Raw genomic sequence first — 15,753 nt, 5'->3', positions numbered from 1 at the left:
CTGAGATGCAGTGCCTTAGATCGCTGCATCACTCGGGAGCATGACATAGGCCGTCACAGAATCAGTCAAACAAAAGGAACTTATAATTTTGACTGACAGGTGGTGGGCGACCATACACCATTGCAATACTTCTCTTCGAAATGGGGCTGATTTCCACCCGGAAAGGGGCTGATTTCACAGTGTCCATGTCCAATACTCTATCCTTCTCCTCCTGATGAGTGCTGGGGAAGGATATCCTGTCTTAAGGTGAATGAAGTGAAGTCAATATCGAGTACGATGCCCTTAGCTGCTGGCACCTTGACCTCTTCCTTGTTTTCCTGGCCATCATCAGCCCCATGTGTGTCAACAGAACAGTAATGATCCACAATAGACGATGTACAACAACATTGGGTTTATACAGATAACTTTCATAAATCTAGGACTTGTTTTCAACTCTCACATGTGAAAAGCCACTGAACACACCGTTTGGCACGTTTGTTTTTTCTGTTGCTCATTAGAAAAACGAGATTTCAGTCTTGGAGGTGTGTTTCCTGACCGATTCCACGTTCGGTTGGTGATGCTTCTCCCCCATGACACACAGCAGACGCGGAAGCCTATTTCACTTCCTCAAAATCCCCAGAACTCAAGAAATCTGTAATGAATTTAGCTCTTTTTGCTGAGGATGTTTAAGTTGCGCAATTTTACACCGTTGGTGGCCCAACGCCCTATTAAGACACTATGTTGGTGTTTCCTTTATTTTGTCAGTTACCTGTAGATAGACTATTGTAGATTATAGGTTGGTATCCTATCTTATGCTTTTAACTAGACCCAGAAGATTAGAAGAATACCAATTATGCTCTTAACTTTCTTTGACAATTTCAATAGTAATTTCTCACTGTGTCTTCCATTGCTCCAACATAGGACAGATCTGTCACCGGCAGGACAATGGTTGGGTTTTGGTTTTTGAGTGTCAGTTTCTACATCGATCTGTGTATCTATCTACAGCCGTGCAATCCCCATAGACAAACAGTGGCAATAGAATGGCCTTACTGAAGAGCTCAGTGACTTTCGACGTGGCACCATCATAGAAAGCCACCTTTCCACAACGAGTCAGTTCATCAAATTTCTGCCCTGCTAGAGCTGCCCCAGTCAGCTGTAAGTGGTGTTATTGTGACATGTAAACGTCTCGGAGCAGCAACAGCTCTGCCGTCAAGTGGTAGGCCTCACAAGCTCACAGAATGGGACCGCTGAAGTGTGTCAAAATTGTCTGTCCTCGGTTGCAAAGCAACCTACTGAGTTTCAAACTGCCTCTGGAAGCATAGTCAGCACAGGAACTGTTCATCGGGAGTGTCGTGAAATGGGTTTCCATGGCCGACCAGCCGCACACAAGCCTAAGATCACCATGCGCAATGCCAAGCGTCGGCTGGAGTGGTGTAAAGCTCGTCGCCATAGGAATCTGGAGCTGTAGAAACGCATTCTCTGGACTGGTGAATAATGCGTCACCATCTGGCAGTCCGACAGACGAATCTGGGTTTGGCGGATGTTAGAGGAATTTAATATGTTCATTAACCAATTCAATTGTAACAAAGCAAAACACTTTGTCCATTTCGAAGAATTTGTAAGGTTCTTATTTGCATAAAATAGACAAAGATCAGTCTCAAAATTAATCAGTAGCGTTTATTCCCGAGAGCTCTGGTCATAATACCATGTACATTGGTTTATATACCTCACATTTCATCATAAATGTCCCTCCTCCTCTCAGATACAATGGCAATATAGTTCACAAGCCTTCTCACATTGTTTAACAGGTGGCAGACAATCTACTACAAGCCCAAGGTCTCTCCCCTCCCTGGGTAGGGACAAAATGTCCTATAAGGAACACAGTATTCCAACTGGTCTGACGATAGCTCCATTCATTTCTAACAAGGAACAGAAAGTCTTGTTCTAATTCTTGTCTAAAACCACACACATTATATTCAGTATTATGATTATAATAAGATTCATACATTCATACAGTAACAGAGAAGTATTCTGTTTAGTTATAATTCTAAGCTCAATGTATACATAATTTAGTCATTATTCATAAAAATCCCATAACAGTGGATGCCAGAAGAATGCTACCTGCCCGAATGCATAGTACCAACTGTAAAGTTTGGTGGAGGAGGAATAATGGTCTGGGACTATTTTTCATGGTTCAGGCTATGCCCCGTAGTTCCAGTGAAGCGAAATCTTAATGCTACAGCATACATGCTTCCGACTTTGTGACAACAGTTTGGGGAAGGCCCTTTCCTGTTTCAGCATGACAATGCCACATGCACAAAGCGAGGTCCATACAGAAATGGGTTGTCGAGATAGGTGTGGAAGAACTTGACTGGCCGGCACAGAACCCTAACCTCAACCCTGTCTAACACCTTTGGGATGAATTGGAATGCCGACTGTGAGCCAGGCTTAATCGCCCAACATCAGTGCCAAACCTCACTAATGCTCTTGTGACTGAATGGAAGCAAGTCCCTGCAACAATGTTCCAACATCTAGTCAAAAACCGTCCCAGAAGAGTGGAGGCTGATTTAACAGCAAAGAAGGGACCAACTCCATATTATTGCCCCTGATTTTGGAAAGAGATGTGTGACGATCAGTTGTCCACATACTTTAGGCTCATTGGGAGCCTTTTGCTTTTGACAAACAAATCGATCTGGGAAAAAAATCTGTGCGTTGAAATCCCGAAGTGGCCCTCAAGCCAAAATGATTGCCCACCCCTTTTCTATGAGGTGATGCCAAGACCTACTAGTGAAGGGCATTTCAACTCTTCAGTTTGCCTTTTCATTCTGTTTCGTTCAGCTAAAAGCTGGCTCCGATAGACATAGACATCGGAGGGGCTCAGAATGGCCTCTGCCTGGGACCTCCAAATCACTAAGTGGGCCCCTGCCACCACCAATATCATGCGTTTTCTTTGACATCCTTGTAGGGGTTCATCTTCAAAGTGCCCAGTTAGCAAAACGTTAACAGGGAACAGCAAACCGTTTATAAAAAGTAGAGAACTCCGGTGGCAACAGTTTGCAAGCGGGCAAAGTTAAAACTGGAGAGCGTTTTCTTTGCCTAGCCTCTGCCAGTCTTTTAACTTGCGAGGGAACACATTGATGGGCAACGCCACTGGTGAAGTCGCAGGGGCCTTCATAAACGTACCTCATTCATCGATAAGCTAGCAACTGTTACTGTCTGACTTGACCTCACGAAGTCTGTGCTGGTGTTCTTTCCTGGCTGAAGTGACAGACTGACTGAGTCCGTAATGAACTACCGACATCTGAAGTGCTGTCACATATTAGTTTGAGTTTGAGTTTATTTTTTATTTTTACAGGGACAGTGCACATTAATCAACGTTTCAGTAAAAGTGCCGGTTTTAGCCAGCCGGCTAATTTTCAACCTCCCTGGGCAGGTTATTAAAAACAATTACAATATAGACAATAGCAGCATAGAACAAGCAAGACATAGCATACAGACAGAGCAACATAGGACAAGCAAGACATAGCATACAGACAGAGCAACATAGGACAAGCAAGACGCAGCATACAGACAGAGCAACATAAAACAAAAAGCAGCAAGACAAAATTCATAAAAGCAACAAAGTGTTTCCACACCTCACAAGCTACAGACAACAGACAACATGGAAAGCGGCAACACACAGCTAGGGACCATGTTCACAAATCTGATTGACCTTTAGCCATGTCTTCAAGCATTTTGTGAAAGTGTGATATGTGGTGCAGTTATGTGTGTCTGGTGGCAGTGTATTCCAGACATGGGAAGCTCTCACAGAGAATGCAGATTTACTAAAGGTGCTTTTCCTTAGGGGAACTATACAGTCACCTCTCATGGCAGACCTTGTGGATCTGCTGCCATATGTCTGGGTTTTCTGTTTAACAAAAATATTGAGTGGAGGGGGAGCCAGGCCATTAAGGATCTTGAATACAAGACATGCGTAGGTGTATTGCACAAGATTTTCCCAACTCAAGAGCTCATGCTTTCTAAGGATGTGACAATGATGATGGCTATTGGGCTTCCTATCAAGCCATTTGAGAGCCTGTTTGTAGACAGACTGAATAGGTTTTAATGTTGTACAGCAAGCTTGGGCCCAACTAGTCAAGCAGTATGTTAAGTGGGGGAGTATCATAGATTTGAAGTACAGTTTTGCTACCTCTGTAGTCAAACAATTTCGTATAAATCGGAAATTAGCTAGGTTGAATTTGGTTATTTGAATGACCTTTTTCACATACTTTTTAAAAGAGAGGTTGGAATCAAGTATGATGCCAAGGTACTTAAAATCGGATACCACCTGGAGCTTCTCCCCTGACACATAGACATCTGGCTCAGTAGCATCAGTAGCATAGTGGTGGAGAGTCCACTCCAAAAATCCTGGAGTCATTCACCCTGTGTAACATTCACGATCAAATGATGCATTTGTTGACTAGATTACATCAAATGCGTCATATGTGTAAACTAACGCCGCGTTCAAGTGCTAGTCGGAACTAGGAAACTCAGAAATTTCCGACTTGGAAATTGGTTGAACGCGGCACGTGTATAACTACAACCAGTTAGCAAATCTGACATTTGCGAGTTTCCTAGTTTCGACTAGCACTTGAACGCGGCCTAACAAATGCATGATGCAATGAGGCGACGTGCATGACAGCAACAAAACCGTTGACAAAGATTTTCTAACTTTGCTAGATGCCGCATTCAAAACAACTGGAACTTGGAAATTTCTGACTTCCGACTTCAGTGTGTTCAAGACGACTGGGAAAATAATTTTGAACGGTCATCCATATCGGGAACTCTGGCCTCTAAAAAGAGCTTTGACTTTCCGACCTGAAGATCACTGATGTCATGAATTGTCCTTTATTATTTCGGAATTCCCAGGTGTCTTGAAAGCACCAAGAAATCTTGTTAATTTTCTTTGTCATGGACAACATAAAAATGGTTTCCTCCTTCTAGTGGACTATCTTTAAATAGCAGCTCGTGGCTGCACTTTCTGTGCTTATGATTGGAGCAGAAAACTAATCCACAAAGCAGTTTTGTTGTTGTTAGCTATAAATTCAGCATAACTCTATGTCAGGGAGGGGCAACTGGCGGCCCACGAGACGCATACCCTCTTTTGAAGAACCATGGATCAATTCCCCATGAGGGGTTTCAGCTTACGAGTTGGAATAGTAAAAATACACAAAGTGCAATTTTGGTTGTGCATCACCAGTTTTTCTCTTATGTCAGTCAATTATCCCATGTCAGCTAACTTTTTTTATTGATATGCTAGTGTAGCGGCCAGCTATCTAAATTTGTTATCATGGTTGAATTAGCGGACAGTGATTTTGTTAGTCAGCCTCTCTCAGATATCATATTAAAAACTGCAAACATTTCTCTATTCCCTATGGCAAAAAAGTTGTGTGTGTCAACTGTAGGGGTGCCCATGTTGCTGGGGATCGAAAAAGTCCAGTGCAAGAGAGGCAGATTGAGGTGGCCAGGGTCAGAGTAGTGCAGAAGATGTCATATGCTGAGGCAGTGAAGGAAGTAGAGGAGGATGGGTCAAGGGCGAGGGATCCTGAGAGGATCCCTGTGAGTAGTAAATCTGTGCCAACACAGAGGGATAGGCCATTCATAGCAATGGTTATTAACTGTACTGCAGAAAAGGAATGTAAATCACAGAAAATAAATGTTGTGGCCGATGTAAAGAAGTACTTGTTGGGTGTATTAGATTTTACTTCAGAAGAGTTACAGGGTGTGTTGCATGGTGGTGTCCCGTCCTCCCAGGCCGTTGGCACTATGTATGAGCAGATAGGGTATAAGTAGGGGAATGGGGTAGTGGGTTTTGAATGTTAGTCGAAAGTGTTTTTATTTTATTTGTATCTATTTTATTACAAAGTGTAATGAATGTACAATCCTGTCCAGTTGGTGGCGGTAATGCACCTTATGATTGCCAACCGCCATTTAAAAAAACAAAAAATAATAACAAAAAAATGAAGACTAAGAAAGAGCAATGAGCCAGATATTTCACCGGATGTATATATGTGAAGCATCTGGTTTGCGTTTCCATTCATGTTCAAATATGGTGATGAGAAGAATTCCAGTTGACGGAAGGGGAGAAGATGTCGCGAGATGGATTTTGGTCAACTTTTTGGTAATTTCTGATCGATTAACATTTGATCTCCATACAGTTTTCTGTTTCCAAAACTACGATCTGTAACAAACAGAGGGGTTCTACGTTTTGTAGACTTTACCCTTTGCCAGACTTGTAAAAAAAAAAGTGTTGTTTAAAAGGAATACAAGTGCGAATTGAGTTGTTGCAGACGCGCACTTCACAGGTAAAGCGTTCCCGAACGGAAATATGTAAATAAATGCTTAGCACGCGCCAATAGGATCTCACTAGCTCGTGCTTGGCTCTGCCCACCTCTTTGTTTGTTATGCCCCGCTATGATTTAATTTGCTCACGTTGGAAACGACAGGCGCTGGTCTATCTTGGGTTAGCGAGTGAAACAAATCTTTGATAGGGACGTCCCAAGGATCCCGGATAGCTTGGACCATAATGATACAGCAGTGCACAGCTGATAGATGTTAGCCAGCCAGTGTAAAAATGTTAACAAGCTAGCTGTCACAAATTTGTCCAAGTTACACCGTTTCTGTGAGGAGACTGCTACAAACAAGTAAATGATCCGGCCAACAATGGAGCAGATACACGGCTTGTCGTTGTTTTTTGTATTCTTCCCGAACCATCGTTTTGGTTAAATGTCAATGTCATCTCATACAGCTAGCTAGCTAAATAGCTAACTAAGGCCAGGGAGAGCTTGCTGGTGGCTACGGTACGTTATCCCTTGTTGTTTCGGCTGTTTCAATATATATATATATATTTAGCTAAGCTAAGTGCTCACCTTAATATATTTTCACTGTATTGTATTTCTTTATCTACCTAGCTTGGTTGCTAACTTTTAGTGGAAATGTCGATCACTGAACAGTTAGCTAGCTAACGTTAGCCAGCTTTCTAGCGTTTAGAGGATGTGAAAACATGAATGTCTTAACTAGCTATCGTTAGCTTTTCACCTGCCCGACTGTGTCTGTTGGTTATTTATTGATTCATTGGAACCAAGCTTTGTCTATAACTGACAACCTGTTAAATGTGTATGTTGATGGTACAATGTAACATTGTTACAAGCTCATTCGTAAATAGTTTAGCTGTGACGTGAGATGCATGACATAGTAAACATGCCATCGATTCCCCACCACATACAGTACCAGTCAAAAGTTTGGACAATTCTACTCATTCAAGGATTTTAATTAATTTTTTACTATATTCTACATATGAAATAACACACACAGAATCATGTAGTAACCAACAAAAGTGTTAAATATTTTAGATTCTTCAAAGTAGCCACCCTTTAACTTCATGAAGGCTTTGCACACTCTTGGCGTTCTCTCAACCAGCTTCATGAGGAATGCTTTTCCAACAGTCTTGACGGAGTTCCCACATATGCTGAGTACTTGCTGGCTGCTTTTCCATCACTCCACGGTCCCACTCATCCCAAACAATCTCAATTGGGTTGAGGTTTGTGATTCTGGAGGCCAGGTCATCTGATGCAGTACTCCATCACTATCCTTCTTGGTCATATACCCCTTACACAACCTGAAAATGTGTTTTGGGTCATTGTCCTGTTGAGAAACAAATTATAGAGCAAACCAGATGGGATGGCGTATTGCTGCGGAATGCTGTGGTTGTCATGCTGGTTCACGTAAGTGTGCCTTGAATTCTAAATAAATCACAGACAGTGTCACCAGCAAAGCACCCTCACCATCACACCTCCTCCATGCTTCACGGTGGGAACTACACATGCAGAGATCATCCGTTCACCTACTCTGCGTCTCACAAAGACACGGCGGTTGGAGTCAAAAATCTCACATTTGGACTAATCAGACCAATGTCCATTGCTCATATTTCTTGGCCCAAGCAAGTCTCTTCTTATTGGTGTCCTTTTTTAGTGGTTTCTTTGCAGCAGTTCGATCATGAAGGCCTGATTCACACGGTCTCCTCTGGACAGTTGATGTTGAGATGTCTGTTACTTGAACTCTGCGACGCATTTATTTGGGTTGAAATCTGAGGTGCAATTAACTCTAATGAACTTATCCTCTGCAGCAGAGGTACCTGTGGCTCTTCCTTTCCTGTGGCGGTCCTCATGAGAGCCAGTTTCATCATAGTGCTTGATGGTTTTTTGCGACTGCACTTAAAATTTTCCGGATTGACTGACATTCATGTCTTAAAGTAATGATGGACTGTCATTTTTCTTTGCATATTTGAGCTGTTCTTGCCATAATATGGACTTGGGCTTTCAACAAATGGGGCTATCTTCTATATACCACTCCTACCTTGTCACAACACAACTGATTGGCTCAAACGCATTAAGAAGGAAAGAAATTCCACAAATGAACTTTTAACAAGTCACACCTGTTAATTGAAATGCATTCCAGGTGACTGACTACCTCATGAAGCTGGTTGAGAATGCCAAGAGTGTGCAAAGCTGCCATCAGGGCAAAGGGTGAGTACTTTGAAGAATAGAAAACATACAGTGGGGAGAACAAGTATTTGATACACTGCCGATTTTGCAGGTTTTTCTACTTACAAAGCATGTAGAGGTCTGTAATTTTTATCATAGGTACACTTCAACTGTGAGAGACGGAATCTAAAACAAAAATCCAGAAAATCACATTGTATGATTTTTAAGTAATTAATTAGCATTTTATTGCATGACATAAGTATTTGATCACCTACCAACCAGTAAGAATTCTGGCTCTCACAGTTGAAGTGTACCTATGATAAAAATTACAGACCTCTACATGCTTTAAGTAGGAAACACTGCCGATTTTGCAGGTTATCAAATACTTGTTCTCCCCACTGTATGTTGATTTGTTTAATACTTTTTTTTCGGTTGCTACATGAGTCCATGTGTTGTTTCATAGGGAAGACACCTAAACTATTATTCTACAATGTAGAAAATAGTAAATAATAAAGAAACCCTTGAATGAGTAGGTGTCAACTTTTGACTGGTACTGTACTTGTCAAAATGGTCTATGATTTAAAGAATGTCCCCGTTAATAGATTCAAATTCTCTTTGTTACATGAAGTTACCAATTCCGGTTTTGACACTGCAAAGAGTTGTAACAATGCTGCGTTCTAACATTGTCACGCTATCCAAACAGTTGCCCAACAGTGGGAGGAGAGGTGTGTGACTGACTCCTTGACTGCTGGCTCCTCTGGCATTTCACCACCACCAACAGAGCCATGACTACATCAGGCTGCTGCCACCTGCCTGGCTCCCTGTGTGACTACTCAGGCAGCGCCGACCTGCCCAAGGTGGTAGAGGAGCCAGATGCTGGCCAGGCCCAGTACGTCGCTAAGGTTACGGCCAAAGATGGTCGCTCACTCTCCACTGTTGTCAAAGCTGTGGGCTCACAGAGGTAAGGTGGTTCCTCGAGAGAGTTTCTACTCAGGCACATTTCAGTTGAATGCCTTCAGTTGTACTACTGACTAGGTATCCCGCTTTCTGTGTATGTATGGCTTCCTGAGACTGTGTCCCTTTGCTTCTATCTGACATTAACCTAACATAGCAGGCATACAATAGTAGCATTTCTTTCTTTCTTGTCCTAACAATAAAACAATACACTGTTGGAGGTTCTCTTCTGCACTGTTGAACCAATTCAGTTAATGTGGAGGAGGAAGAGGTACGATGGAGTGTCGCCAAAAGCGGAAGTCGCGTCACAGGCTCTCATTCCATTTCCTTGGAAGCCCGGATGCATTTGGTTGTTAACCGACCCTGCAGAGGGTGATCTGATATGTACACAATTTCTTCCTTGGAGATTAACAATGGACAGATATACAGTTGAAGTCGGGAGTTTACATCCACCTTAGCCAAATACATTTAAACTCAGTTTTTCACAATTCTTGACATTTAATCCTAGTAAAAATGTCCCTGTCTTAGGTCAGTTAGGATCACCACTTTATTTTAAGAATGTGAAATGTCAGAATAATAGTAGAGAATTATTTCAGCTTTTATTTCTTTCATCACATTCCCAGTGGGTCAGGCGTTTACATACACTCAATTAGTGTTTGGTAGCATTGCCTTTAAATTGTTTACCTTGGTGCAAATGTTTCGGATAGCCGTCCACAAGCTTCCCACAATAAGTTGGGTGAATTTTGGCCCATTCCTCCTGCCAGAACTGGTGTAACTGAGTCAGGCTTGTAGGCCTCCTTGCTCACACACGCTTTTTCAGTTCTGCCCACAAATTTTCTATAGGTTTGAAGTCAGGGCTTTGTGATGGTCACTCCAATACCTTGACTTTGTTGTCCTTAAGCCATTTTGCCACAACTTTGGAAGTATGCTTGGGGTCATTGTCTATTTGGAAGACCCATTTGCGACCAAGCTTTAACTTCCTGACTGATGTCTTCAGATGTTGCTTCGATATATCCACATCATATTCCGTCCCCATGATGCCATCTATTTTGAAGTGCACCAGTCCCTCCTGCACCAAAGTACCCAAACAACATGATGCTGTCACCCCCGTGCTTCACGGTTGGGATGGTGTTCTTCGGCTTGCAAGCCCCCCCCTTTTTCGTCCACACATAACGATGGTCATTATGGCCAAAAAGTTCTATTTTTGGTTCAACAGACCAGAGGACATTTCTCCAAAAAGTACGAACTTTGTCCCCGTGTGCAATTTTAAACCGTGGTCTGGCTTTTTTATGGCGGTTTTGGAGCAGTGGCTTCTTCCTTGCTGAGCGGCCTTTCAGGTTATGTCGATATAGGACTCGTTTTACTGCGGATATAGATACATTTGTACCTATTTCCTCCAGCATCTTCACAAGGTCCTTTGCTACTGTTCTGGGATTGATTTGCACTTTTCGCACCAAAGTACGTTCATCGATAGGAGACAGAACGTGTCTCCTTCCTGAGTGGTATGACGGCTGCATGGTCCCATGGTGTTTATACTTGCGTACTATTGTTTAGACAGATTAACGTGGTATCCTCAGGCGCTTGGGAATTACTCCCAAGGATGAACCAGACTTGTGGAGGTCTACAATTTGTTTCTGTGGTCTTGGCTGATTTCTTTTGATTTTCCCATGATGTCAAGCAAAGAGGCACCAAGTTTGAAGGTAGGCCTTGAAATACATCCACAGCTACACCTCCAATAGGCTAATTGATATAATTTTAGTCAATCAGAAGCTTCTAAAGCCAAGATATCATTTTCTGGAATTTTCCAAGCTGTTTAAAGCTCAGTCAACTTAGTGTATGTAAACCTCTGACCCACTGGAATTGTGATACAGTGAAATAATCTGCCTGTAAACAATTGTTGGAAAAATTACTTGTGTCATGCACAAAGTAGATGTCCTAACCGACTTGCCAAAACTATAGTTTGTTAACAAGAAATGTGTGGAGTTGTTGAAAAACGAGTTTTAATGACTCCAACCTAAGTGTATGTAAACTTCCGACTTCAACCAGATACATACATACATACATACATACATACATACATACATACATACATACATACATACATACACACACACACACACACACACACACACACACAGAGAGACAGTACCAGTCGAAACTTTGGACACCTACTCATTCTAGGGTTTTTCTTTTATTTTTACTATAGACTACGTTGTAGAATGTTATAGACATCAACACTATGATATAACGCATATGGAATCATGTAGTAACCAAAAACGTGTTAAACAATTCAAAATATATTTTAGATTCCTCAAAGTATCCACCCTTTGCCTTCATGACAGCTTTTCACACTCTTGGCATTCTCTCAACCAGCTTCACCTGGAATGCTTTTCCAAAAGTCTTGAAGGAGTTCCCACATGCTGAGCACTTGTCGGCTGCTTTTCCTTCACTCTGTGGTTTGGAATGAGTTGGACCATCGCAATTGTGTTGAGGTCGGGTGATTGTGGAGGCCAGGTCATCTGATGTAGCACTCAATCACTCACCTTCTTGGTCAAATAGCCCTTACACAGCCTGGAGGTGTCCTGTTGAAAACAAATGCTAGTCCCACTAAGCGCAAGCCAGATGGGATGGCGTATTGCTGCAGAATACTGTGGTAGCCATGCTGGTTAAGTGTGCCCTGAATTCTCCATAAATCACTGACCGTGTCACCAGTATAACACCCCCACCATCACACCCCCTCCATGATTCACGATTTGAACCACACGTGGAGATCATCCGTTAACCTACTCTGCGTCTCACAAAGACATGGCGTTTGGAACCAAAAATCTCAAATTTGGACTAATCAGACTAACAGACACATTTCCACCGGTCTAATGTCCATTGCTTGTGTTTCTTGGCCCAAGCAAGTCTATTCTTCTTTTTGGTGTCCTTTTTAGTAGTTGTTTCTTTGCAGTAATTCGACCAATGAAGACCGAATTCACGCAGTCTCCTCTGAACAGTTGATGTTGAGATGTCTGTTACTTGATCACTGTGAAGCATTTATTTGGGCTGCAATTTCTGTTAACTCTAATGAACTTATCCTCTGCAGCAGAGGTAACTTTAGGACTTCCTTTCCTGTAGCAGTCCCCATGAGATCCAGTTTCATCATAGCGCTTGATGGTTTTTGCAGCTGTACTTGAAGAATCTTTCAAAGTTCTTCAAATGTTCCAGATTCATTGACCTTCATGTCTTAAAGTAATGATGGACTGTCATTTCTCTTTGCTTATTTGAGTTGTTCTTGCCATAATATGGAGTTTGTCTTTACCAGATAGGGCCATCTTCTGTATCTTGTCACAACACAACTGATTGGCTCAAACACATTAAGAAGGAAAGAAATTCCACAAATGAACTTTTAAAAAGACACAGGCCATTTGTTAATAAAGGCATTCCAGGTGTCTACCTCATGAAGCTGGTTGAGAAAATTCCAAGTGTGCAAAGCTGACATCAAAGCAAGGGGTGAAGAAGAAGAATCTCACATATTAATTGTTCATATCATACTAACATATGATTTGTTTAACACCTTTTTTTTGGTTCCTAAATGATTCCATATGTGTTTTCATGTATTCACTATTATTCTGCAATGTAGAAACTGGTACAATTAAAGAAAAGGGGGGGGGGGGGTTGTGATATATGGCCAATATTGACCATGTACCACACCTCCTCGGGCCTTATTTCGTAAGTATGTAATGTGTTTTGAAATGAGTGGTCACTAGGCACATATTTTTTTCTTCTATTTATCCAGTAATGAAGGCATGTGTCGTATCTGCCACGAGGGGGCCGGTGGTGAGACGCTGCTCTCCCCTTGCGACTGCACAGGGACCCTGGGTAAGGTGCACAAGAGCTGCCTGGAGAAGTGGCTGTCGTCCTCCAACACCAGTTACTGTGAGCTCTGCCACACAGAGTTCACTGTTGAACGGCGACCCCAGCCCCTCACACAGGTACAACATTGGCACTGTGTGTGTGTGTCCTCAAACACCATAATAATTGACGGGAAAACGTCTGTAATAATAGTGGTCCTTTCGTTGCATCCTCCCAGTGGTTGCGGGACCCGGGGCCTCGCAGTGAGAAGCGCACGCTGCTGTGCGACATGGCCTGCTTCCTGCTCATCACGCCACTGGCGGCCATCTCAGGCTGGCTGTGTCTGAGGGGAGCCCAGGACCACCTGACCCTCAACAGCCGGTTGGAGGCCGTGGGACTCATTGCCCTCACCATCGCCCTCTTCACCATCTACATCCTCTGGACACTGGTAACTAGGCCCCACACACAGACCAGATACACATTACATTTTAGTCATTTGTCAGGTGCTCCTATCCAGAGTGACCTAGTTAGTGCATTCATCTTGAGATAGCTAGGTGGGACAACCACATCACAGGCATAGCTAGGTTGAGGAAAAATGTAACATTTCTATCTCAGTAGAGTCAAGTGCTGGTAAAGTGTTCTTTTTTTTGGTATTTATATATTTTTTTGGGGGGAGAGGGGTGAGGAGGAGGATTATTTAAGATACTGTTTGAAGAGTTATGTTTGTGGAAGATGGGCAGGGACTCTGTCCTAGTTTCAGGGAGCAGAGCTTGGACTGGGCTGAGCGGGAGCTGCCCTCCTGTAGGAGTGGGAGACCTAAGGTGGCAGGACGGCATGCTTGGGTTGGGGTGTAGGATTTGAGCGTAGTCTGAAGGTAGGGACGGGCAGTTCCTCTTGCTGTTCCGTAGGTAAGTACCATGGTCACACAGAACACACACACCTCATGGATTACTTTACACCACCTTTGTTAATTGACAGCATTTTTTTTGCAGTATAAATGTGTGCTTTACAATAGCTATTAATACATTTTGTAAGACGAATAATACATTTTTTTATTTTTTTTTCTTGTCTGGAATTCTGTACCCTTCCCATTTTATATTCAGGGGAGACAAGTAATGAGCCAACATAAATATTTTTTGTCTGCAACAATCTTTTGTCTCTTCTCTGGAAAGACTACTGTACTCTGAAAAAATACTTAGTTACAAAATCAGCAACTGAAGCGGAACCATTTTGTAGACCAAATACAAATGTCATGCAATATGTTTCACGTTTTGTTTTGAGCACGGTTGGGGTCAATTCCATTTTAATTCCAGTCAATTCAGGAAGTACACTGAAATTCCAAGTATCTTCAATGCTTTTCAATTAGGAAGAATTGGACATGGGTTTGCTCTCTGAATTGAAAGGGAATTGATACCTGGTTGTGCGTGCCTGCAATAGCAACCATATATTCAGAGATTCTGCTCTGTGCAGGTCATATCAAATGTCTAGTTTCATTGACGTCTGTCTTCGTGCCCCTCAGGTATCGTTCCGCTATCACTGTCAGTTATACTCCGAGTGGAGGAGGACCAATCAGAAAGTGCGCCTGCTAATGCCCGACATAAAAGGAGTGCACTCCACTCAACATTCCGTGCCGACGAAGTCAACCAAGAAAATGACTGACGAGACCATCGTATGAGCACAGAGCGACGTGTTCTCGCAAATAAAGTGTTACATAACTCGAACTTCTGCGCTCTTAAGGACCATTCTGGGGGATTCTTTTTCCATATTCACTTTTGAAGCACTTGAGCCCATTTAAGCACTATAACCATTTTGATTTGGGGATTTTTTGGACTCGTAGAAGGACGTGTCACTGATGTCATCGCCGGATTATGAACACTGGACTGGAGCATAAGGTGACAGCCAATAGCGGATACTGATGCAGCATGTTAATACAGTAACATACTACCTACCCCCCCCCCCCCCCCCCCCCGTCACAATGTATTTAGCTTTTTTTGGACAACTGCCATCCAATAGACTCGTGAATTTACTCAGAACAACCATGTGAACGACCATGTTTAAATATGAAGTTCTCTGTTTAAGAAAAAATCTTTTCCCTTTTTGAAGCTGGTAGAAGTTGGGAGGAGAGAGTGGGCTTTGGTGTCAGTCAATGTATGCAAAAGTATTTGATGTAATTTTAGTCTTCCTGTTGGACTCCTTTTGAGTAAGCTGGGTCATTGTGGAATAAAATATAAGGGACTCTTGTCACCGTGCAATGGCTTGCATGTGTAAAATGTGTTCTGAAACTCTTTGTGCTACTTATACAGGAGTATTGGATCTGTAACAATCTAGCTCCCGCGTGGCGCAGAGGTCTAAGGCACTACGAGTGCAAGAGGCGTCCCTGGTTCAAATCCAGGCTGTATCACTTCCGGCTGTGATTGGGAGTCCCATAGGGCAGCGCACAATTGGCCCATCGTCCAGGTTT

At 42.7% G+C, this 15,753-nt stretch overlaps 1 protein-coding gene across 4 annotated transcripts; it reads left to right on the top strand.

The window, feature by feature from the left end:
* The first annotated feature begins 6,422 nt into the window (after positions 1-6,422).
* Positions 6,423-15,548, top strand: LOC110530142 (E3 ubiquitin-protein ligase MARCHF2). 4 transcript variants are annotated; one of them, XR_005052906.1, is made up of 6 exons: positions 6,423-6,818; positions 9,205-9,462; positions 13,237-13,432; positions 13,531-13,740; positions 14,047-14,200; positions 14,812-14,948. XR_005052906.1 is itself a non-coding variant. In XM_021612988.2 (5 exons), exons 2-5 carry the CDS (start codon positions 9,287-9,289, stop codon positions 14,074-14,076), a joined length of 612 nt encoding a protein of 203 aa, XP_021468663.1. In that variant the 5' UTR covers positions 6,423-6,818; positions 9,205-9,286; the 3' UTR covers positions 14,077-15,548. The 4 variants fall into 4 exon arrangements, 3 of the variants coding, with proteins under 3 accessions (XP_021468663.1, XP_021468661.1, XP_036841591.1); XM_021612988.2 differs by having other exon boundaries at positions 14,047-15,548; XM_021612986.2 differs by lacking the exon at positions 14,047-14,200 and having other exon boundaries at positions 6,427-6,818; positions 14,812-15,548.
* The last annotated feature ends 205 nt before the right edge of the window (positions 15,549-15,753 follow it).

This window comes from Oncorhynchus mykiss, chromosome 8 (assembly GCF_013265735.2).
Source record: "Oncorhynchus mykiss isolate Arlee chromosome 8, USDA_OmykA_1.1, whole genome shotgun sequence".
Taxonomy (NCBI): domain Eukaryota; kingdom Metazoa; phylum Chordata; class Actinopteri; order Salmoniformes; family Salmonidae; genus Oncorhynchus; species Oncorhynchus mykiss.
Note: the sequence above shows the minus strand (reverse complement) of the source record. Positions and strands in the feature narration are given on the sequence as shown.

Excerpts from the sequence above, each read along its gene's own strand:
- LOC110530142 (XM_021612986.2), top strand. The coding sequence starts at position 9,287 with ATGACTACATCAGGCTGCTGCCACCTGCCTGGCTCCCTGTGTGACTAC. Across the intron at positions 13,433-13,530 it reads GACCCCAGCCCCTCACACAG|TGGTTGCGGGACCCGGGGCC; the intron begins GTACAACATTGG and ends GCATCCTCCCAG. Across the intron at positions 13,741-14,811 it reads TCTACATCCTCTGGACACTG|GTATCGTTCCGCTATCACTG; the intron begins GTAACTAGGCCC and ends CGTGCCCCTCAG.